The sequence below is a fragment of the Bombus bifarius genome, unplaced genomic scaffold (genome assembly GCF_011952205.1).
Source record: "Bombus bifarius isolate JDL3187 unplaced genomic scaffold, Bbif_JDL3187 scf7180000007971, whole genome shotgun sequence".
Classification (NCBI taxonomy): domain Eukaryota; kingdom Metazoa; phylum Arthropoda; class Insecta; order Hymenoptera; family Apidae; genus Bombus; species Bombus bifarius.
The window spans coordinates 237,766-262,950 of record NW_022884357.1 but is presented as its reverse complement, the minus strand read 5'-3'; the positions used below and the strand labels follow the sequence as shown (position 1 = coordinate 262,950).

The 25,185-nt window shown below is 39.4% G+C and overlaps 2 protein-coding genes across 8 annotated transcripts; both read right to left on the bottom strand.

The window, feature by feature from the left end:
• Positions 1 to 12: 12 nt before the first annotated feature.
• Positions 13 to 3,392, bottom strand: LOC117214982 (tenascin-like). Its single transcript, XM_033461363.1, has 4 exons — positions 3,173 to 3,392; positions 2,938 to 3,016; positions 1,965 to 2,425; positions 13 to 1,857 (listed from the first exon to the last, which is right to left on the bottom strand). The coding sequence occupies exons 1-4, from the start codon at positions 3,328 to 3,330 to the stop codon at positions 600 to 602; spliced, it is 1,956 nt and encodes a 651-aa protein (XP_033317254.1). The 5' UTR covers positions 3,331 to 3,392; the 3' UTR covers positions 13 to 599.
• A 1,130-nt stretch (positions 3,393 to 4,522) lies between these two features.
• LOC117215000 lies at positions 4,523 to 24,001 on the bottom strand. 7 transcript variants are annotated; one of them, XM_033461396.1, is made up of 11 exons: positions 23,845 to 24,001; positions 20,016 to 20,209; positions 19,571 to 19,673; positions 19,227 to 19,353; positions 10,795 to 10,984; positions 10,150 to 10,267; positions 9,144 to 9,400; positions 7,947 to 8,225; positions 7,438 to 7,656; positions 6,872 to 7,006; positions 4,523 to 6,733 (listed from the first exon to the last, which is right to left on the bottom strand). In XM_033461396.1, exons 3-11 carry the CDS (start codon positions 19,663 to 19,665, stop codon positions 6,594 to 6,596), a joined length of 1,560 nt encoding a protein of 519 aa, XP_033317287.1. In that variant the 5' UTR covers positions 19,666 to 19,673; positions 20,016 to 20,209; positions 23,845 to 24,001; the 3' UTR covers positions 4,523 to 6,593. The 7 variants fall into 7 exon arrangements, with proteins under 7 accessions (XP_033317287.1, XP_033317295.1, XP_033317279.1 ...); XM_033461404.1 differs by having other exon boundaries at positions 19,571 to 19,670; XM_033461388.1 differs by having other exon boundaries at positions 7,450 to 7,656; positions 20,016 to 20,044; positions 23,570 to 23,988.
• Positions 24,002 to 25,185: the final 1,184 nt, after the last annotated feature.

Sequence of the window (25,185 nt, the reverse complement as noted above, 5' to 3'; positions counted from 1 at the left end):
TATGTCACTCCGTTTCCGTATATATCTGTTTTATTCACAAATAATCGTACAAAGATTAAAAGACACTGTACAATCGAAGGCTAGTGCCGAGGACATTCTCGAATCGCTGCTTCGTATCAACTACGACACATGCATACATTTGCAATCATACAGTTCGGTATACAGTAAGATTTACTACGCGTTTGTTATCGAGGTAGATACTCTATAAGCGAGCAAATGGTCGACTGTTATTTCGCTCGAGTCCGCTTATTTCTTAGATACCTCAAAGATACGAGTGAGAAACATTGAGTGTGAGCGAAACGGTCTCGCCTAATGACCATCTTCTAATCGCCTATCATCCGTGTAACTCGGATTTATTCAAATATGGTCATATTTGGTATGACCTTCGTTGGAAAAGTCTTCGACGGTTGCTACAATAATTCCACTATTATAATATAAATTAAACAATTAGAAAATTTTATTTCTCATAGCTTGATAATTGGTATAGGAAATCTGCGCGAATGAAAAAACGCTTCTATTAACTGAGGATCGTACATACTTTACTCGGATATATCTGTGACTATACGGCACACAACGAAGAAATAGAACGAAGAAACAAATTAAACGGGGACGCATCTCTGCCTGCCCTTGACGCCAGCTTCTTTTCTGTAACCAGGATTGCAGATGCACATGTTTGGCGCCGTACAAACGCCATTATGGCATCCACCCATGCATACTGGTACGCATCTTGTTCGAGTGACGTCGGAAGGACTCAAGGTGTAGCCACGTCTGCACGTGCACTGATTAATGCCGGTGCAATCTCCGTTCAGGCACGGCAGTTCGCACATAGCCTCTCCCGTGGTGCCCCTTTGGGGAATGCATCTTCCAGTGTCGGGATCGACTATGTATCCAAAGTTGCAGACGCAACGATTGGGACCAACGCAACTACCGTTTGGCCCGCAGTCGGGTTGGCACTGTGACTGGGTTGGCTGTAAGTCAGGACACCTTCCGGTGACAGGATCGACGGGCATTCCGTAGTTGCAGATGCACATGTCAGGACCGGCGCAAAAGCCGTTGATGCCACAACCGTTTCTGCATTCGAAGGAATTGGACAACGGAATGCATCTCCTGGTATCTGGGTCCAAGCGATATCCTAGGTTACACGAGCATCTATTGCGACCTACGCACCTGGCGTTTGGACCGCAATCGAACTGACAATCAGAGACTTTCGACTCGGACTGCGTGTTGACGCATCTGCCATTGGAGTCGTGGGAATAGCCAAGGTTACACTTGCAAACGCCTGGTGTAACGCATACGCCATTCGCACAGTCTTGTGGACAATCCGGGACACAGTTCCTATTGCTATCTAGTACGTAACCTGGACTACAATTACAGATTCCAGGGGCTACACATTCGCCATTGATGCAACCTTGAACACACTCCGGAACGCATTTGTTGGTTGAGTCGAGGGTAAAGCCTGGTATACATTTACAGACACCTGGAGATACGCATTCGCCGTTGGTGCAACCCTGAGGACACTCCGGAACGCATTTGTTAGTTGAGTCGAGGGTAAAGCCTTGTATACATTTACAGACACCTGGAGATACGCATTCGCCATTGGTGCAACCCTGAGGACAGTCTGGAACGCATCTGTTGGTGGAATCGAGGGTAAAGCCTGGTTTACATCTACAGACACTGGGAGCGATGCATTCTCCGTTGATGCAGCCTTGAGGACACTCTGGAACGCATCTGTTGGTCGAATCGAGCGTAAAGCCTGGTTTACATTTACAGACATTGGGCGCGATGCATTCGCCATTGGAGCAACCAGAAGGACAGCTGGGCACACAGGACTCCGTATCACCCGAAGGATTAATGTACCTGTAAAGAAACAATTCGCTGGTTTACGAGTCTCGCACACGCTAGCCTTGGCAATACGTTTGCTAATAACATTCAACCATTTGAAATGTTCAAGTTTGTCAATTTACCCTTCGTGACAAGTGCAGACTCCAGGAGCAGTGCATTCTCCGTTGCGACAACCATTTTCGCAAACGGGTACGCACTCTTTGCCCTCGATCCCAGTGAAACCTTCGGGCGAGGGTTGAATCACGTATCCTTCTCTGCATCTGCATACTCGAGGTGCCACGCACTCGCCATTTTTACAGCCACCGGGACAGATAGGCTTGCAGTTGCCGTTTTCTTCTTCGTAGCCCAATTTACAAGTGCACACGTTCGGCGAGAAGCAATAAGCGTCCTTTTGGCATGGTTGTTCGCAAGAGGGCACGCAGACGCCCTTCTGTGCAATCCAGCCTGGAGAACAGGTGCATACGTTTGGTCCGGTGCATTCTCCACCTAAACATCCATCGATGCAGCTAGGATTGCAATCGCCGGAAGTGGAGCTACGTTCGTAGCCGTCGCAACAATCCAGAATCGTGATCCATCCACCTTTCTAATGGTAAAAAGGGAAGGAATATACAATGAGAGTATTTGAACGCTTATCATAGAAGATTTTTATATCCATAGTGTGTGTGTGTGTGTTTGTGTGTGTGTGTGTGTGAATCGAAAACTCATTGAGGAATATACAGAGACTATGATATAGTTTACTCTAACGTTAAGAAATATCTCAAGTTCGAACAAAATATCAAAAAATTGTTACTGGTAGGCACGATCTTTTATCTCGATTTTATACTACGCGTATTTCAAAATATTACAAATCTTTTTTATCTGGTAAAATACGAAGGGTCGCAGCAGGATTAAGTATTTTTGGAATATTTCTATTGCCTACAGAGATATAAACTATGAGATATAATAAGAGACGTTCGAAAGATCAAAGTTCTACCGTGCTATGGCCGAAGATGAAAGGATAGAATTTCATAAAAAAGAAAAAAAAAAAAAAGAAACGTGTCACTGGGAAATATGGATATGTGTTGAACTTTTGGAGCTACTGTGTGGTACATTTACCGTGCCTTCTTGCGGCGTCGAAGGAAGTGTGTTGTGAGGGAACTGACCCGTGGCGTTCAATGCTAACGCATCCGCGTAGCTGAAAAGAAGCAAAGAAAATGAACGAATTCAGTGGGCGTCGTGGCGATAACCAGGGTTAAACGTCGCGTCGTGCTTGTTGCATATTTGCATCGTTGCGATTCAACGCGGAAAAGCATCCGTCGTTTTCGTTATCGAATTTTCTCGTTCCACTCACCGTATCCTCTTGTAGCAAAGTCCAGCCTGCACGGTGCTGTTCAAGACAGAATTCGGTCGATCGTGGTGAACGTGACGGCCCTTGACACCTTCGATCGCCAAGGTGTCAGATACCAACAATGTCCAAAGAACCGAACTGACGAACAACGTTTTGTACATGTTGAATGCGCGAGCACCAATGGATTACTGGTTTCTTATTTTCTCGATGCGCAGGATTACATCTCTTCTGATAACGTTTCGGGGTCACCGCGGTGCCACGGCGTCTCTTTCGATTGCGTAGCTGTTCGTAGAAGTGTTTATGAACTGACAGCATTCGTGTGTCGAAATTCAGCGAATTATACGCCTCTCCTCCCGCTCATCGAGATTTTTAAAAATCATCGAAGGTAGTGGAAAGCCAGCTATACAAAGTGTAAAAATAGGTGTGTATTTATAAGCGAACTGCGGATATTTACGCGTCTATAGAAAATTTAAAGATGCAAGAATGCACAGAATACACGTAACATCAAAAACATACATGAGATGATCAAAGTAGAATAGTCGCTGCAATATTTAGCGGGTGAAATAAATCTTTGTATACTCGTGTTCGTAAAAATACGGATCTGCATAAATATTTGCAGTTTATTTAAAAGAAAGTTACAAGTTAGAAATAATCCAAGTTCACCCTAGCGATACGCTGACATAGGCCAGTGAGTTAACTGACGAACCTTTTTCTTTATTTCGCCCGCATTTCCAGTTTTTCACTCCGAGGAAGCAAACGATAATAGAATTTCGATCGTTATATTTAATTTTCCACTAGAGTGACGATGACAAAATGTGAGTAAAATAGAGAAAAAGATTCGTCAGCTGATTTATTGGTACACGCAGATATATTTTTTAGCGTGTAAAACTAAATGACTTAGAACTTGAGAAACAGACCAGGAAGTTTCTTCACCGTCTTGATATCTAAAATAATGTTTCATAAATATCGCTCACTCGCTCTTTTTGTGCACCCTGTATATCGTTCCGATTTATCATAATTATTTCCTTTTTTTTATCGCATTTAAAAAAACATTTCCGGACTCTAATTAAAAATTCATTCGTAGAAATTGGTAACCGTTTCCTTCAATTATTATTATGAATAACGAGATTCGTTTCTATCGATTAAAAAGGTCAATAGTAGAACGGAGTGAAAAAATCGGAAACACGTGAGAGTGAAAACCAGATTCGTTTGGATTTCCGTATACGGGTTCTCCGAATTATACATATTTTTGAAACTCGCTTTTTAAAATCACATAGTCCAGCCTCGTTATAATGTTAATCAAATTTTCAAGTTGTACGCTTTTTATTATCATTATGTTTTTCGCATAACAAGCATAATATATTCATAAAAGGTGTCTATAAGTACTTGATTACTTTCGTCAGCCACTGTATACGAACAACGCGTGAAGCTTGTATATTGCCAGTTTATATAATCCATCGATACTGTTGCTTCAAAGAGGATGCAGTGCACGAACGAGATAAAACGAGTAAGCGGGAGAGACGGTATGATGCTGTCCTATTTAGAGTACGATAAAATGGATGTTATGACTCGTGTTGTGATAATTCGTAAACGATCCACCGTAATTGACCAGGAGCAAGAATGGTAATTATATAAAAAAGAGCACACTTTATTAATCCGATATCAATTGTCCATGCAGCAGAATTTTTATTTCGTCTGCGATAGTTTCGTGATAGCCTTACAATTGAATTTTTCGGTATTACGTAATCTAAACTCGATGCAAACCTAAAAAATATTTTTGTGTACATGTTTATACTAAACTCGAAACAAAAGATGAGCGATGACTATATGTACAAACGAAGTTAATGAGAAAGTTGACCTTGACAACATATGTCAAGGTCAATAAAACCATAAAACTCCCGGCAATTTAATGAGAAATCGGCCAGATTACGACGAATGCAAAGATTACGAGAATATTGTTTTATCGTGGTAACGCGTGGTTGAAGAATTGGACACGCTGATACAAATACGATTACGCAAGCTCTACCCTAATTACGACTTATCTGTTTCGATATTTTCTCTTCTTACCGAACGTCACTACGACGTTCGTTAAACGCATGACACGGATTTGAAATGAATCTATTATTATCGATGATGTCAGCGCATAAACGAAGATATAAATGTAATCGAGATGTTGCTAGACAAATCTTAAACGCAAACTTTGGATTACGTTTAAAGCAAGCTCTTTGGTTGAATCTCGAAATCTTTGGATTTACACTTGGCCTTAACGCTTACAAAACACCTATCTACATCTACGATAATGTTCGTTTCGTCTAAGTCGATAACATATCCTTGAGAAACGCGGGTTAAATTACTTCGTACATTTTGAAGCCTCCAATGGCAAAAGTTGAATCAGTTCTGACACGCGCAGATATTTTACGTTTTCTTATTTTCTAAGTTACATTTACGCGGCATAGATATATGCACATCTTATATACGTTTCAATATAGATTTCTTCTGCTTTTCTATTTATTGTACGAAATAAGAAAACGAGAAAATTTCATATAATAAATATACTTAATCGTTCGTATAATAAATATAAAAACTTTGCAATCCGCACGATATGTTACATGTTATGTTACAAGATATATCGTTTCGCTTAAAAATTATTTAAAAGCAAATTATTTAACGTAAAATTTCCCTTTATGACGTTTCGATTAATTGAATTGCATGCAAGTGCGTTCGTGGCCGACGTAAACGCGTTCAAAGGGTTTTAGATGGTCGCCGATTGACGCGAACGAGTTTGAGGTAAAGTCTCCTTGTGGGTACACGCCCAGTAGCGAATAGTTTAATCGATGCCACGAACGGTTTTCTGCCTGATCGAGAACCGATTGCAATCACGTTCAGCCTTGCTCACGTTCAGACGAGGCTGCGTAAGGTCGGAAACCAGTCCAGTTGGATTTTTCTTCGTCCCGTAGACGCGCTGACTAGCTCACATCCGCCTCCGGAATCGCACGTGAGCGTGACTCTTGAACAACTGCACATAAACGTCCCTGACACTTTATTCACTTTCTTTCCGTTTTCGTTCCTCAAATATTTAAGAATTTTTCTAACTAAATGCGACACTAGTCGAACTACTGGTTGTTCATAGATTTCTTCTTTGATATTCGGAATAATAGAGAAATTCTTAACCAGACGTTTGGGATTTTCTATTCAGAGTGCGGCCTATTGTTAGTTCTACTTTGGGTCGCGCGTTCATCACACTTAATTCGCTTTCTTCCGTCTTGTTTCTACGAATAGAGATCTTTTTGATTAAACGTGTCACTAATTGGGCTATTCGATCCCCCGTAAATTTCTCCTTTACTCTTTCACGCATCAGAGTGATTTCTAACTACAGTTTTCTATCCAAAGCGTTGTTTTTTTCTAATTCGACGTTATTTTCCAATCACGTGTTTTTACGGAAATTCAAGGGACTCGACTGTAAAGGAATTTCGTCGTAAACGTGCTCCGTGTTCGAGTCGAAATCGCTTTGGAGGTGAATCCGCGTCGCTGATGGTCGATCGTAATGATCCTCTTGCAGAAGAGCTAGAACATGTAAAATAAAAACAAAGAATTATAAAATAAAGGAAATAGTAATATAGCGAATAGTAATAGGATGAATAGTAGATTCTGGAGAAGGAATGGCGAATAAATCTTCGTAGAAGGAAACGTATATATGCTCACCATGCAAATTGCCAGATATACGGAGACCGATCGTGGCAGCTCCATTGGCATAATTGTTCGTGAGATCGTTGTTAGTCATCGATGGCATCGCTATAGACTCTGGAGTAAACAGTGGCACCAGGCGAATTGGGGTTTCTACGATAGAATCATACATAAAATATGTCTATGGTTAAATAGTTTTTAATTTAAGTAGAAGCTTGTTTATCGAGTTTGTTTTCTAGAAGACGAATGAAAAAAGAAGCTAAAGCTTTCGAAGTGTTTACTCGATTACTTGGTTCACCCTTTAGTCTTACGGTCTTTCCTTTTATAAAATTTGATTTTTTCGACCATCGAAGTAACAGCGTGTGTTACACCACCATGAGCGAGGAATCGAATGCAGTAGCCTTGGAGAAAAAGGGAAAACGCGTTACCGGATACCGTTTTAATTCTCCTCGAATAATCCACGCTCGAAGAGTGTTTCAAGATGGTCATCGAAGTAAAATTACGTGGACGAAATCGAGGTCAAGCACACGTAGACTTCACCCAGATATGAAAAAGTAGGATTTTTCGAAACGTATAGCACTCACGGGGAAGAGTACCGGTGACTATCGATGAGATTTTCGTTGCGCTCGAATTTTCTTGGTTCTTCGTCTTCCCTTCTTCGTAGATCGAGATTCTTGTTGCTTCCAATAGTTTCGAACGCATGTGGAGAACCATCACCACTGTTACCGAGGTCAGACCCAGTGATACGATCGACGCTATCACGATTAGGGCGATGTCCATGGAAATTGGGGCCGGTTGAACGTCTGTTCGAAGTTATTATTGCTATTAGACTGCGGATGTCTGCGTAAATTTATATTTTTCACAATGACGATTAATAAAAGACAGTGATCGCGAGCTTAAATACCAGATGAAACTCTTGAGAATTATATAATCGCGATTGTGGTTAGCATTTAATATTCAAAATTAAAATATATCCCACACTAAGGAGTGTTTGACATAAATTATTCGATATGTTCTCATACAGAATGGCGGGCTGCATCGACTAATTTAGTGAAAAATATGAGATTCCACTTAAAATCTGTATGTATATTACCTTTATGTATATTTTTAACGTAATCGATTTTAGGCGGACCGATATCTTGCAGATTGATGTTATCATCGACGTGTCTCGCAAACGAGTTTTTCATCGCGAATTTCCCTCGATCCCTGTCCAGGTTGCCCCTCCGTTCCGGTACGGAAAGCCAAACGATGACAGGCTTGGCGGTGCTCGAGTTTCCGTCCTCGCGAGCTTGTGCCCTAATTTTCTTCTCATCCGTAGTCGAGACGTTGGTAGTTTCCGGGCTCGTTGTTTTACTAGGATTATCCGTCGTGGCTAGTATTTCGTGCATATCGTCCAACAATTCGTCAAATGGAACAACGATTATTATATTAATTACATAAATCTATTTGCCATCAATCTCCTCTTATTTAAAGTCAAGATATTTGCTCGACGTGCTGTGTATTTAGGATCGCGACTTTCGACTAACGGTTGCATCACGTAAATAAATATCTAACACGTCGTCTTATTTACTACTAGACTGCGAAACTTTTTGGTAAATTGGTAAAAAAACAAAAATGCACGGAAAACACGTATACAATATTCGAAAGATATTAAAATATTTAGTAAGTAGAACGATTTCCTGACTAAATATCAGGACAATTAAATTTTCAATTTAATATTCTGACAATTTAAATATTCTTATAATTAATTCTTATATTATACAATTAACTGTATATTATCCTTACAATATTTTTATGTTTATAAAAACATGAATTTGCATAAATATTCGCAATCTATTTACTACTATACCACGAATGTTTCTGTAAACAGTAGTATACTTTTAATTTGAATCTAATATACAGGGTGGTTGGTAACTGGTGGTACAAGCGGAAATGAGGTGATTCTACGCGAAAAGAGAAGTCTAAAATATAGAATAAAAATTTTTCGTTTGAGGCTTTTCGTTTTCGAGAAAATCGACTTTGAATTTTCGCTCGGTACGCGTGCACTTTATCACGTCTCGTTATAACGGATCTCACTGTAGATCGTTGTCTCGATGGAAAAATTAAAAAAAAATAAAAAAAAGTATTTTTATTCTATATTTTCGACTTGTTTTTTCGCGTAGAATCACCCCCTTTCCGCTTGTACCACCAGTTACCAACCACCCTGTATATATATATATCTGTGTGTATGTGTTTTGTGCTTTCTTGCAGGTATAACATTTCCATAAACGCATAAACTGTCATTTATTACCTTCCGTGGTAGTTTCTGCCGTTTCCCAAATTCGCGAAGTTTCTCTATCAAGTTGAACGATCGTGAAATTCACGGTAACGCTGTTTTCCTCGTCCGTGTTTCGGGAATAGCTGCTGTTCTCCACGGAGACCGTGTTATCCAGATCATCGTGAATGCATCGACCTGTTTCTGGATGACATTCGCCGGTCGAATCCTTGCAGTCGCATAGAAACGCGCATCCAGGTCCCCAGCGACCGCTTGGACACGGCTCATTGCACCTGGAGGTGAAAACCGCAATTACGTATGCCACGCGAAGCAAGCGTGTGTCACGGTATGCATTATTGGAGCACTTATTAGGCTGTGTTTCAATCAACAGGTTGTACAGCGTGTTCGTGTAATTCTACGATAAACACGACGCGTAGAAATCGATAGAACTTGTTGAGTCAACCTAGTCACCATGAATCATAATCTTTTTTCTTCTTCGCTTTTTAACGTCGCTATTCTTTGAAGAATCTATTTTAGTTCTTATTAATCGCGCGATTGTTACACGAAGCGTGCAGTAACTGTAGCAACGCCAATTATCGAGAGGAATCTAACTAAGCAAGTAACGTTGTTCCTTTAACCCAGATTACATTCCACTGTCAGTCTGTGCTCTTTCTTTGACGACGTATTTCACACGGACAAATTTTTCTGTCGTTTGTTTGCTAAAAGAGTGACACAATTACCAAAAATACATTTTCGTATGGATCGAGCGAAAGGATCGACCAGGATGTACCTCCTCACGTCGAAAATTTATGCAGTTTAGTGGGCAAAAGAACGTACGGTTCTTAGATATTAAAACAAACTGAGAATCTCGTCGATCTCTATTTGAAGAAATAAAAAATCATGGGAAAGTTCCATTGTTCGAAAATTTCTGCTTCTCTATTTGGATATGACAGATTCTAGCGTAATTCACAATCAACGACTTTCGAATGCTGTCACTGTTCTAGCAAAGCGATGACGTATGTATATTTATAGATGATCTTACATTTCAGCACGTAATCCTGGCGGGCAAATACAGTGTCCATTTACGGGATTGCAAGGTACACTCTCGGTACAGTTGCATTTCTCTTTGCACTCCAAGCCCCACGTGCCCGGAGGACATACTGTGAATAAAACAGAGCGGATTTTCTCGCGAATCGTGATGTAATTGTCGATTAAATTGTGAAGTTTGCGCATTTTTTCTTACATTTTCTCCCGATAGCTCCAACTAATGGTACAACGAATGAATCAACCACCTGGTCGTTACTTTTCCGTTTTCTCGAGTAACCGATACCTTGACGCGTGTACGACGTGAAAGAGAGCGGGGAGAACACGGCCGAGTATCGAATCACCGATTTCAGAATCGTAACAACGGCTAGGTGAAAATTATTTGCTGCTCGCACGCGTTCTTACGACTACGGAAGGTCGGCCTGTTTCATCGAGCGTGAAATATATCCGCCCTATTGCGGACTTTCGTAGTTTGTTCATTTCGAGTTCCGCGAAGCGACCGCTTGTCCGTGTTAACAAGAAATAGTCTTTTTTTCCACGGAAGCAAAGGAATATTTTAATATCTTTAATTTCTGATTGATATACGATACACGATATACCAAATATGTAGATTTGAAATAACAGAGCAACAAAATAGATTTACCGGTATTGCAGTTGTCATCCTCATAGCCGGGAATACAGTGGCATTGATTTGGCGAGGTGCAAATCCCCGACGGGCATTTTTCACAAATAGGCACGCATTTGATGCCTGAAGGCGATGTCTCCTCGTTATTGGATGAGATCGTTTTGTAGCCTTCACAGCATTCCTTTATAATCCTGGTCTTTGACTCAGTCTGCGAACAAAATCTTTGTTAACCATCTATAATGCTACATGACTTAAACAACCACATATTTTGTGTTTATTTTATTATTGCGCTATTATTCCATTTCTGAGTAATTCGTTTATAACAGTTATTAGCTATCCATGGTTTTTCCATTAGAATGGCGAAGCGTGAGTGATAAGAATTCTTTTTCTCGTACGCAAAGAGAAATCAGGTTATAAACAGTTCGTTAATCTTAATACTTATTAGAACATACGCGATACATCGTTATACAAATATAGTAGCATGTAGTCATCGGCCAAAGTCTTTTAATAAAGTTGAAAGCAGTACAAACTTTACGAATACGATAGTTTCTTTAATTCAGATACTTTAACTCATCGTGACATTATCGGTAACCCTTGGGAGCATCTGCTTCGGTTTTCCTAATTACTACTGCAGATAAACATGCGATTTATTCAAATGGAGTAATAGAATAGTAGATTCAATAAACGTCTAGCTCCGAATGATACTGTAGTTGGAAAAACGATAAAAGAACGAAAACCAGGCCGCCTAAGCCATCGAACGAAGCTGTTCTGGCAACGTGGCTACTGGATCTTTGGAAAAGATCCCATTTTTCCCAGCCAGTCCCTGAAACGAGATCCCAATCGTCGATAAGGAAAGCAGAGCAATTGCAGAACAAAGGCAAGAGGAAAATGTTGGACGCGTGCAAGCGTGTATAGGTTTCGTTCGTAATACGTTGTAAGTGGATACGCGCGAGAAAACCAAAGTCCACGTCTGTAAATTACACGCTTCTCTTTCTCTTTACCTTTCCTTCTTACTTTGCCATACCGACGAATGAAAGTAATAGCTCCGAGCATGAAACTAATTTCCACGAATACTTCATTTGGAGACTTCATTACGCGATGAGGAGTGATCGGTCCATTTTTGTTAGATTTCTGACTTCTGAAATAATTGAAGGGACTAACCTGGTAGCATGGTATATCTTCTATATAGATTTCCCGATTGGTTTCAAATTTGACCAATATACTCACGATAGTCGTGTCACATTGCAGTGTTAATGTGTCAGAATGTTTAATTTAACGTATGCAATTAATTTATTTATTTTTATTAATTTAACGTATAAAAGTTTTCTATGGTAAATGTATGCAAATAGTTTCGCGAGCCAATCTCTAGATATAATTACAGAGACACATAGTTTGTCTAAGAAAGATGGAAATGTATCAAACCTTAGTTATATTTTTCAATTAACAATTATTTAATTTAAGCATGGAACTAGAGAAAGTCAAACATGGACTAAGATCGTTTTTGTTACATGTCCGTCAATTTTAATAGCCAAATTTCCTTTCTTCGTTAAGTGCTCACGATTTATATACGACTGGTCAGACTGGTGGATCGACCAGTTTCAAATGTCAGTGTATTTTTTTAATCGGGATGTTCATTGGCAAACGAAGAAAACATCGCTTCTTGTCCAAGCTCCGATGAAGCAACGAAGCGGTAGATTGCTCGTTTGATATTTTTGCATGTCAGACGTTATCGTTCGAAGTCAATTTATGCTTATTACATTTCTTCCGGGAGGGAATTCACGCGATTCGCATTCAATGAAACTATCGATGGTTTTGCAGATCGTTGTGAAAGATAAAGTCGTTTAATGTCCATAAATGACGCCATCGATTCGATACAATGTTGTAATTAGTATCTGTTTGTTCAAACTCGAGATTCGTTACGCAAAAGAACGTTTTACAGCTTCTTAACATCGGTTATTGCGCGTTAATAAGTTGAGGAAAACTCGATAATGTTTACCGTTCATGTTGCATCGAATCTACATATTTTAGGAAATATCGTTTCCTAATATGTTTCGAAACATGTCATTTCTTGTTACGTTAACCACAACGTATAAAGATTGCAAATTTTAGGATAGTTTTACTATTACGAAGCGTAGCGTATGGATTAAAAAATATACAAAATTTTTAAATCGTATAATATTCATCGAATGAAACAAGTTCTTGTTTAAGTTTCATTTCTTTTAGTCGTATTTATAAAAACCTGAATCTGCATAATCGTCCATAACCTGATTATTATAGCATTCTGCACATTCGAAACGAGTTTCGTTTCGACGAGACTAGATAGAGTCGGAAAGATTGGATTAAGTATTGGTCGTAAGAAGTGACCAGAAGTCATCCTCGATCGAATAATAAATAACTAATGATAGCGCCAGAAAGATATACTGGACGTTAATGAAGTCACGCTATTACGGTAAAATGTGTAATTTAAAATTCTACCAGGAAACAGCTCTTAATGTGTCAATTAACGGCGTCATTTTACGATTCCGATGAGTCTTTCGACATCGATCAAAGTTCGTTACACGTAAATACTCCGTCCAGACCGTGGCTCGGCGTTTTAACGTTCGGAATAGATTTAATCCGGCAATTCCACGAATCGATAAATAATCAGTCGGTTTTCATAGACTGACATAGATCATTCGTACGAGTCGATCTCATGCATAAAGTCAATGCACGTAATCCTCGTTGCGCGATTTCCGTCTTTCTTGAAAGTTTTACGTACTTACTAAGATATCGCGTGTTTCGTTCCTTCTAATTCGTGTCTTTTCACGAAGCTAGTTGCAAAAACCATAAGCAGGCGTTCTAGGCCTCTTAAGTTTCTCTGTACAGAGATTTATAAAAGTATTTGATTCGACGCTTGTATTAAACTTGGATCTGAAGTCTATAATTATATATAATCACTTAAATAAATATATTCACTTGCCTTATTTTTCTGTCATTTGATAGCTATCAATTAATGGCTCCAAAAGTATTTATACGTTAGCTATAGAATGATTTTACGAATACGCGTATCGTGTATTGTGGAACTAAAGTTTTTGACGCGACTTATTTCATTCTCTGCATTTAAAGTCTCTAAATTGCATATTTTAGAAACTGAATGTGAAATATTTAGTCGACAGAATACTTTTGTCACTGACTGTATTTCCTTTAATATCACTTAAAGTATATCCTGCGTACATAATCCAAATCCTGAGAAATTCTATTAACGTTTTACTGTATTCCATTATGTAAGACATATATTATTAAATTATACCGTGTGGATTAGTTAATTGAGGGTTTTGGGTATGTTCTCTTCTTTACAGCGGACAACCTGCAGAAAACGTTTTGCTTAATTGTGTTGCGCAACAAGTTGACAGGCTCGATCGATGGAAAGAATTAATTACGACAAGATAGGATTAGCGTGATTAATAATCACGACACGGTAATTGTGACAATATTTACGATGTGGTAGTTGTAACGGAAAGTAGCACGGATGGATCTGTTTACGTAACACCTGCCTCTTCTTCTTTATAATCCTACCAAATAATTGCTTTCGACTATTTTCTACGATCTTACATGTTTTCCGTTGTCATTGTTACGTTAAACATTCCGAATTTTTGTTATCGGCATTTTGTAAATCGGATAATGCATTTAATATGACGATGAACGCACAGGTGGTTTAATTAAACTCTAGATATTTTCACTGGCATTCAAGTCGAGCGAATTGTCTGGCTGTGAAATAATCGACGATAATTGATATAAATAAATGAAATAATTGCTATATATACCCGATTGTCTACATATCTTGTTTAATAATACAGAAAATATATTTTTCTCTTTCCTTCTATAACGAACCATACTTTCGTCTTTCACTATATGATATGTCGTAGTTAGAAAAGTGAATTTTCCAACTACGATAGACGTGATCCTAATTCGATGCCTAGCAATTGTAGACGCACCGTAAGAAGTAGATTTAAATTCCAACTAACAAACGTTCCACGTAATGGTTTAAAAATTGTGTAATTAACGGGATCGCTGTTTTTCTTTTTCTTGCTTTGCTGCTCGTCAAAAAACATCAAACGACCTCGAGATGTCGAACGTGAGCTCCGTGTCCGTTTTCTTTACACCAATCCTATCTCGCGTTTCTCCCCTTCCTTTTGAACCTCGTTTTCACATCCGATCCTTTACATCGCTCCATTTTTCTAGGACATCCTAGTCACTTTCGAAAAATGCTACTGAAGTTTCTTGTTATATATTTACACGTCACTCGTATCATAGTACACCGTTTACGAACGTCCAGGTCTACTTTGAAACGCGTTCAAGGCCTACCCGCATTGTCTTACCAATGCTTCCCATTACTACTATCTCCGAGGTTACCTAACTGCTATCATTCTGATTAATATCCGCGTGTTTCAATGCTAAACTCGGCGCTCTTTCTCCTTGCTTTATTTCTTCCTATCGTTATTGCTAAATATTATTATTAACTTGATACGTGTCAAATATTTCTTCCGCAATAAAATTTTAATCATCGTATATTCAATCAAATGAATTTGATCAATTGCACTTGATACGATCGAATATACTTTCACAAGATTTTTAATTTCTCTCGTTATCTTAGATTTACAAGGATTATCAAATCTAGAAACGAACAATTTTTGAAATGAATTACTCGCAGCTGAAATACTTACAGAATGAAATACTCACAGCTGTCTCGCTTACAACCTCTTTTAACATATGTATTTAATAGCTTCTTCCTAAACAGATTTCCAAAAATACGCCTACCACGTATTTATATATACTGCTTGATCGGATTACATTTCATCGCATTTATTTAGCAAAATGTGAACGAGCCTACGACTCGACCTAATAATTCTACGAGCCGCTGTATCTTTCTCTACGCTTCTGTTATGCAACCGTTCGTGTAGTACGGAGTAAAACGCTGCTCGATGTTCCTACGTAATAAATATTAAACGCTACTCTAACCGTGAGAGACTTGGGTAACGTGCTATATATACCGAACGTTCGATGCTTCATCCTTTTCTCATGGGGATACGCTCTCATTGTTGGCATCGCACCGCGACTGCGTGTCTCTCGTCTACGCTACTGTACACGTTTCGCGTTTCTGTGGACGTTCTATAAAAATGATATCTTTTCTTCCGTTTTCGATACAGGTTCTATAAAGTCGTTATTTGTCCGTAGTTTCTACGGAACTTCTACGAAACTGTCATTTTTTCTTGGTTTTATATCGGTTTCAGAACGACGCCGTAGTCGATTTTCATTTTGATTTGACAAGAATATTCTTAAGCGTTTCGACCCTTCTCCTCTGTCATTTTACTTAAAACAACTCAACTACGAAGATTTCTCCGGAGCTGCGTTTAGATTCGAATTGAGTAACATCAACGACAAATATAGAACAACGATTTGGAAGAGTGGGTTGGATATCAAGGCGTCGCAGCGATCTGTTTATCGGACAAAAAAGTTGAACAACTACGTACACCTACGCATGAAATCCGCCGTACGAAAGTGTTCTCGTGGGCGCGTGTTCTTCACGATTTTCCATTCCAGAGCAGCTGTTCTTGAGTTTAATGCGCTTGGTCGATTGCGAAACCGAGGAATTTAGACGAGGCCCCTTTTCTCTTCCGGAAATTTGTTATCTCGATCATCGGCTAACTGCGTGTACACGCACGAGCTGAGCTCGAAACAGTTGCTCGGTTCTCGATCCGATCGAGAAGTTACCCCTTATTCGTGTCTTTCGATTCTCTTTGGAGAAAGTTTCGGACGTAAGTTAGAAGGGTACCGTGTGTCCAAGTTTATTCGACATCGATAGGAAACAATCGGAACACCGACGTTTCCTTGCGAAAGAGTTACGCTGTCGGATCATTTTGTTGTAGGTACTGTTGGTAGAAGAGATATTGTGAGATCGTACAATTGGTCATGGTCGAAAAAATAATTTCACTTCGATAGATTTGTAGCGATAGCGCACTGATATAACAAATTAAAGACGAATTAATAATTAGCAATAAATAAATCGATGAAACGAATTATGTACTGAGAAACTTGACAATAGTATACGTCTTCTCTTTTGACAATCATATTGATGTACCGCCCTATTTTAAATACGATTTCTTTTGCTCTTGTCTTTACAAGTAAAAAGGCTTATAACGTTTCGAGAAAAATTTTCTTTAGCATAAAATTGAAACAAAAATTCCTTCATGTTTTCCTTAAACTGAAGAATCTTTTTAACAAAAAAAAAAAAAGGAAAGAAACTGGATCGAGAAGAAAATGGCAAGAAGAATGCAGCAGAGTTCATTTATGTTCTCAGAGTGTCTCTTTCAGCAAATATACATCTCCGATTGATGCAGAGAAACAGAGAAGTACTTTTTTTCTATGGTTCGACCACATTTGCATTAACCACCGCGCTCACTTTCTTCCGGCAGCAGTTGCTCCACATGTGGACGCAAATTGTTGCGTAAGATCGTGTAACGGGTTTCGATCGAGCATATTAGCTGGCTACCGAAATCATTGTGGGAATCTTGATCCATTGCGAGATAAGTAGGAAACACCGCGTGGATCACAGTTTAATTGATTAATCGTGGCTCGATGGTAATTAGTTTGCTGGTATATGGTAATTATCGACCGGAGTATGGCGAGTATGGTATAAAATGGCCAGGAATGGCACTTCATCCGCAAAAAATTGTACGAGTAATCACGACCGGTGTCTTTTTGTTCGCATCCCAACGTGGACACGTGTCGCGTGTTGCAAAATCCATCGAATCGTTCCACTTAACGTAACGCTGATATACTTTCTACTCAATTCCTTTAATAATGTTAAATCCATCGCTCAGAAGCCATAATGATCAATGTGAATTGAAAAGGATAAAATAATGATAACTAGAATGCGGATATTTATGTAAATTCATATTTTTATAAATGCAAGTAAAAGGCTAAGACCTAAATTGTTTCACTCTCTAAGTCAATTTTAGTGATTCGTACAAATACATCGCTACCTATGGCAAGATTGAATAGCGAGACACGAGGATAAAAAGATACAGTTGATAATTTATCTTCCAAGACTCGTACACTGCCATAAAATGTTATTTAATTAAGAAAGTCGAAAAGAGATTTAAGGAAACAAAGGAAACAATTTAAATAAACGAGAGAAGGAAGGAAGGAATAAACTGCACGGTAGAACACGAGGTGTGAATGTAAAATAGCGCGAAGACATAACACGATGTTAATTACGCCAGAAAAATACCTGATTCTTCAACAATCGCTACGTCCCAGAGAGAAATAAGGAAAGCGATATCATTTTCACAAGATCGAAGTTAGATATCACTAATTTTAGAAACTTTTTACTTTAACGATAATTAACGTCTTACATTGTAAGAGATAAGCGTGAAACTGTTTGATTGGTTGTGCAACTGCGCGTTCTTTCTTGTAACTCTTCGCGTATAAAAATCCTACGATGTATTTTAATAAATCGCACGCAACACTACACGTTCGTTAACGGTTTCTAATTTCCACGTTAGCTCGTCGGTGTACGTTTCAATCGTTAAACAGGAAACGGTTAAACGACTTGGTTAAATGAACGCTATTCCTACGTAACGACGCTCGAAACAATATATTTCACGTTCTAAGCGCTACTTGGAAAAGCGAACGTCGGTGAACGTTTCTTAGAGAACACCTTGCAGGAAATCTTCGTCGTGCTTTGGTCAATCGTGTGAAGACGCATCGGAAGAACGTTCCTTGCATTTCGCTGTGATTCGTTATTGCGCCAATATGTAAATTCTTTCTTATTTCCGTCTGCAATGGCAAGTTCCTCTTTTCACGCAACTCGAACGACACATCTTTCGATTCTTGCGCTCACAATGCCATTTTCAGACGTTTCATTAGACATCACGAGACACTCGCTTTCCCTGTAATTAACTCGCACGGTCTTATCCACCGTGAGAGCAAGAGAGGAATCGAAACGAGAGAGGCGAAAGACTTGCCACTGTGCTTTTATTGCTTCGTGTAACGGGCAACATTACATACTCATTGGTGGATTTATTGCAAATTTCTCGGGTCATTCTGGTCTTTCCTCTCCTCGTGCTCGAATGGAGGAGGAATGCTTTTTCGTAAGAGTTTCCGGTGAGATACGAGCTGACGAAACTTGCAATCTCTTTGCTAAAAAGGTGCTACTGATATTAGCAGACTACGGATGTTTCTCATTAAGTGGCACGCGCTTAATTAAAATCTTTTATAAAATTAGCAATTTTATCGTAGTTAATTATTTTCTATCTAACTCAAGTACTCGAAATCATTTTATGGTGTTAAACGGGCGAATAAATCAATAAACGTACAATAAAACACTCTAAGTCTGACAAGTTAGAAGAAGTACAGCAGTTATCGAGAAATCCGAATGAAACAAAAATTAAGGAAAAAAATCTGCTTACCTTCACGCGGTATCGTTGCCTCATCTCTGTTCGTGTCTTCGGACATCTGGGTGGAATCTGCAGACACCATGTGAACGTGTTCACGACAACCGGTTCCGTGTACGTTTCCATCGAAGTGATCGTATAGCTGCAATGTTTGATCAATTAAGTATCCGTCTATCGCGTGATTTCCTTATCGGGAGAACACCGGTAGCGTGTCACGGGACCGAGTGACCGCGTGTTAAATTACGAACTCTGGGTTACTGTCAAGGCTCGTCTACGAAGGTGCTTAACCTCCGCATTCAGAATGTTTCGTTTATCGAACATTTCGATTATTATATATCAGAGAATTAGAAAATACTTACTTTTCCATCCTCGAACACACGTTGTCCGCTGAGAATACCCTCGAAGAAGATACAATCAGGAACAGGACCAACTGCCAGACCCTGGAACCGCTCATTTCAACTGCTAACAAATTTCCCTCCACTACAATTCTCAGCTGTTATTCTTTCGCTACATGTTGCTCGATTTTGCATTACATTTCATTGCATATTCTTGGCGTATAAAATCAATTGTTTTCAATAAAAATTTGATTCAATAGAAAACAAAATTTTGTTGTCACAAAAATCTAGATCTTGAATATATATCTTTATAATTATAAGCAAATCACGAATGGCCTTCGAATGTAATCAAAGTATTAGCAAAAGTAAAATACACCGAGTATGCACTAACCGTGATAAAACGTTCAATGTATGTAACTCGGAACGCAAAGAGTTAACATTCCAAATTTTGGCAGTTTACCGTACTCACTTTTGTCGAAGATTGTCTGCAGTGAAAGCCTGGATATCAAGGTGAACGTTCAATTAGCCATTTCAGAAAGATTCGTTGGTATATGATGTGGCTGGACGTCGGCGTAAATCGAACGAACATAGCGCATTTATCGTCTTGCGTGTCATTCCTTCGCCGGAAATGGATCGACGTATCGAGTGGTGTAAATGGCTGGTCTTTAAACGCAAAAGTGTCTCGTTACTATCGGTAACAAGAGACGTTACGTGCGTCGATGTCTCTAACGATCTGAGAAAACCGTTTTGCGACACTCCTTGCGCTTGTTTACATTACATATATCCATCGAGACGCTCAATGAGTGTCCATAAGTAATTCCCAATTATGGTTTCCATTTTGTGCAAAATGCAAATTATACAAGGAGTTGCGAAAAACGTGTAAAATATTTTAAGAATTAATTCAGCATTCATAAATAACGAAAAAAGGTCACCGGATTCAAGTTCTTGTCATTGGACATCCTATATTTTTGCGTAATAAATTGGATTCTTATATAGAGAGATGGAGAATGGGAAATGGAAGATTGGCTAGTGGAAAGAAACAGACGGCGTGGCGCGGCGTTGCGTTCAGACGTTGCTAGCGGAAATTGCGTCGCCCATATTTGACGTAAGAGGGACGAACGATCTCTTTCAAAGGACGTTCTTCTCGACAGGAAATGTTAAGTTGCTCCAATTGGCCGATTTACTGGGCGGTAATCAACCGAGTAACGTATTCGATAAACATATGCCTCTACGTAAATAATGAGACTCTGACGAAATATTTAAGCCATTTAGGGTCAAACGAAATAACGCGTAAAAGTTTCGCAAACACCGATAGGAAATTTAAATAACTAACATATCGTGTACACGGTATAACATCCGCAGAAAACAAGAAACAACGGAATTAATTTTACTTAATTACACTTTCGACGACGAGGACTGGTAATGAAAAATAGATTCAGATTTCATTTATAGACTCGTCCACACTAGGGTAAGTAACTGTAAACCATCAATGGAATATAAAGACTTAATTTTGCTTAATTAATTATAGTTTTAAAGACAAGAATTTGGCAATAAAGAGTAGATTTAAAATTCGTTCACAGAATCTTCCATACCAAGGCTAATATTCTCGCAAATTGTACGTATGTTTTCTGTTACGAGCACACCGTGAAATCAATAATGGTGGCCATAGACCGCAACAAGCGACGAGCTTACACTTCCGACCGCGTCTAATGTCACCGACTGACGCTCTATCGTTCTTGGTTGGGTGGCTTCGAAACGTGGCGGTCGCCACATGTGGTTTATAATTCAATCTCTTGTCATTTTTTCCACGCTCGAGTGCTGGAACATCAGATAGGAAGATCGCAGGAGAAATATTTTCGATGCTAGTTCTGCTGTCATCGCCGTGAAAAATTCCTCGCTGATACTTTGCCCAACGCCGCTCTTGATGTATCATCGCGTCGAAAGAGAAGGCGATTGCATCGCTGAATGAATCAAGTAGGCTTACAATTCAGCCGAAAACGAGATATCATCTCGCTTGTAAAGAAGTTACCTAGATTTCAGATCAGTGCGGAGGATTACCGTGAAAGATCTTAATTATCCGATGATTATCTCCGTTACATTCTCAACCTTGGCTTTGAAGAAGAAACTCAAACTACTCAAAGCCAATTAGTCCGTTTCGTCCAAATGGAAATGAGATCTCGCACGGTGAAATCTTACGATTTTGTTCGTTTACGAAGATGTGATAATCGACCAAATTCTATTTTTAACTCACCACCATCGATATCTTTTTGAACTCTCTCTTTCTGCTTGCTAATATATATTTTACCAAATATATTGTACGTTTGCAGTAAATATCTTATAACAATGGTATAGATTTTCAGATTGGTTTCAAATTTTACTAATACAATTATGGCAGTCGCGTTTTTCTATAGAGCTAATGATATTTCAAAATATTTTATATAACACACGTAGTATATGCATAAGTTTTGTGCCAGAAAGGAAACGTCATTTCATATGCATCAATCTTACGCATATTGCAATCGCCATCAACAACCGCACGATTAACTTCAACGACTTTCCATTTCTCCGTCTCGTCGTCAATAAAAATCATAGAAAGTGGATCGTCGTTACAACAGAGAACACGGGTACAACGCGGTTCGTTGTACCGTGGAATGTAAATTCCAAAGCGGTTGTCCTTATCCCGCTGCATACGCGGCAAATTGCCCCGACGACGTGGAATAACTTTATTCCGATGTTTCGTTTGGATTCGTCGCGAAGGTACAGAGGCACGCGTTACGTGATCGACGATTTCGTTGGCGAAACGTATCGAAGGCGTGGCGAATCACTGCCCGAAACAGTCGTGCAAACTAAACTCTGTGCTCCCAAATCAATTCGTTTTCTTCGTGCGGAATAATTTCATGTTGCGATCGAAAGGGAGAATGCGTCACACGATCCACGACAACCGCTGCACGGTGCGATTTTATGGTGTTACGTCTGTGGATTCGAGTTGTAAAACGCCGTTTTTATAAAGGTCAGATTCGCCCACCTAGACGTATATTTTGTCGTTAGTAGAGGCGATACGGTGAGATTGTAAAATTGGTCAGTGATTGAAATTTACGCTTTCCAACGATCATAATTAATATTAGATTAATATTAGAGATATATCGAGGGTCTTGAACAGAGTAGGATATAAATTCGTGAAGTTCATTACAAAAATCAGTGAATTTTTTAAGATTACGCTATTGACGCATCTGCTTGATGGAAATCGTTCTCACGGCTTTCCGTATACGGTCGATGGGAAAACAGCGATTCCTCGCTCTACACCATGCACAGTCGTGTTAATTTTCATCAAAGAATCCACAATTATGCCGCCTTGGGAGTTCTCCCTTCTTCACGCTCCAGTACGTAATTTCGAACGAGATCCAAAGAATTCCAAAGAGGTCTTACACAATCTAACATCACACGGTTTCCCATGGGAAATCCCACCCCATCAGCAGGGCATAGGACACGCGAACATCCATTGAATCAATCGCACGTGGGACTCGACAGTGTGACGAAAAATCGGTTAATGATGTAATCGTTGCTCGTCTTTCATCGTGCAGGAGTTTTTATCAAGCGCTCACCGGCGTTAATTAAAATCTCACACAGTCGAGGCGGTGCTAGAGCGAACGAATTAATTGGAAAAGCTCTCACAAGTTTTCAGGTTGAGTCGAGAAACTTGCTTTCCATCTAATAGTTTCCGCCATGAATCTACATCCGTGGAACGAGAATCAACCGTTAACGCGATTTATCAAGCACAAAGGAACGATTCCACGAAGGCACTTCAATTCGAAACTCCAATCAACAACAAACTACACGGGCAACTATATATTGTTAATCAAAAGTTTAGTATCGGTAAATGTTCCATAGAAACTAAAAATTTAAGAAAAGCCAGAATACATAGAATATCCAAGATAAGCCTTTTATACCTAAATATTTAAACCAATGTTTATTATATTTATATCTTCTTGCAATATCTAACGGGTAAAATGTATCTCTACTTACACAGTGTTCGTAAAACTATGAATTTGCATAAACATCCGGAGTTTAATTCGTACTAAAAGCACCCCACCGATGAAGCATTGATACAAAACTCGTCGTAAAATCCGACATAGCTTCGGTGGAAAGAGCGATTCTAAATTTTTGATACGTGAAAAACATACGTAAAGACAGTCTGATCCTTTGTCACATCACAACTCGTCCACTATCTTCCTTGTCGTATGATAAACTGATTAAGAATCGAAATGTAGCGTGCAGTGTAAGAACGAGGAAGGACGCACCAGGTTGGATCCTGGAGACTTTGTAAAGAGGTCGAAGGCGTTTGGAGACGTCAGTGGCTCTTTCACAGACCGATTCACAACTGGCTACGTAACGAGCAATTGGCGTCGCTGGCACTCGGAATGTACTTGTGGCACAATGAACTCCGACCCTAGCGACCGACAACGACAACTATACAACCGGTCAGAAGGTGGGGTCAGAAGATCCCAGAGGGGGCGGTGTTCGTGTTCTGGATCCTTTTTCCTCGTGGAAGACAGAGAACGAGCGATGGCCGGCCACTCGAGTCTTTGAAGCACCGAGGATATCCTGTCCGGAGACATTGACACTGTCCCGGGAAACTTTCATCGAAGCGTAACGAAGTTCACGACCTACGTTCGTGTCTCTGCTATTAGCGTTCCCTTCGAAAGGGTGTCGACGTTTAACGAAAAGAATGAAGGAGGATTCGCTGGATGGAGGTACACCATCGTTCATAAGTATCTGAATACTGCGGTTGAATCGAAGCAAGAATATCAGGATTTGACCAAAGTGCGTAAATCAACGACGAGTTAATAATTAGTAAATCACGACTTTAAATTGTCTGCTAAGGGACATAGAAATAACGTATTACGAGATATCCGGTCACTTTTGAACAATACTATAATTCTATGTGAGAGGTTCGTTTGCACGAAGGTCTGGATTTAACGAGGCATTTTTCGTGTCGAAGATAACGACTGTCATTACGGAGAAGGTTGCGTGAGTAAGACCACGAAAACTTTCTGATTGCTTGTCAAGAGCGCGTGAGATATTTGGTCAAAGAAATGAGATAGTTTTTGCGTGAAATATCATTATTATTATTACATATTACATATTATTATACATTTTGTAAATAATGCTGTGTTACCATATATGATAAGCCAGTTTTTAAAATTATAGAATTTAAGTCTTAAAAAGTAGACCAAGATCTAAATAAACTATGGTAAGATACTTTGGACACGAACTTTGTCGAAAGTCATCGAAGAATTCGTAAAGTGTTTCGGCGATCTAGCGATCGACGACACTGGCCAGAAGGCCTGCGATTAATACGCGAGCAATTGAAGCTCTCAATATCAGAAAGAGAATTTAAGATCTCGACTGCATTGTTTTCGATCATTCGCCTGCCACGATTATACGGAACTATTTCTAAGTTAGCCGCATTTCTTGAATTCGCGAAATTCTCGCTCGTTCCTAGCAGGGGCCGACGGCAGATTGCAAGTTTTAGTGAAATTCTCGTAAATGAAACGGAGGATGAGTTCTTGGACTGGTTCGATGCGACTAGAACTAAGCAGACCCCGCGTAATGAGATGATTGGAAGAGCAATTCATCGC

Coding starts and splice junctions, on each gene's coding strand:
- LOC117214982 (XM_033461363.1), bottom strand. CDS start 3,330: ATGTACAAAACGTTGTTCGTCAGTTCGGTTCTTTGGACATTGTTGGTA. Junction 2,426..2,937: donor CGACGCCGCAAGAAGGCACG/GTAAATGTACCA, acceptor TTTTACCATTAG/AAAGGTGGATGGATCACGAT. Junction 1,858..1,964: donor GTCTGCACTTGTCACGAAGG/GTAAATTGACAA, acceptor GTTTCTTTACAG/GTACATTAATCCTTCGGGTG.
- LOC117215000 (XM_033461372.1), bottom strand. CDS start 23,604: ATGTTTATGCAAATTCATAGTTTTACGAACACTGT. Junction 19,674..20,015: donor GCAGACAATCTTCGACAAAA/GTGAGTACGGTA, acceptor GAAATTTGTTAG/CAGTTGAAATGAGCGGTTCC. Junction 10,268..10,794: donor GGATGACAACTGCAATACCG/GTAAATCTATTT, acceptor TTTTATTCACAG/TATGTCCTCCGGGCACGTGG.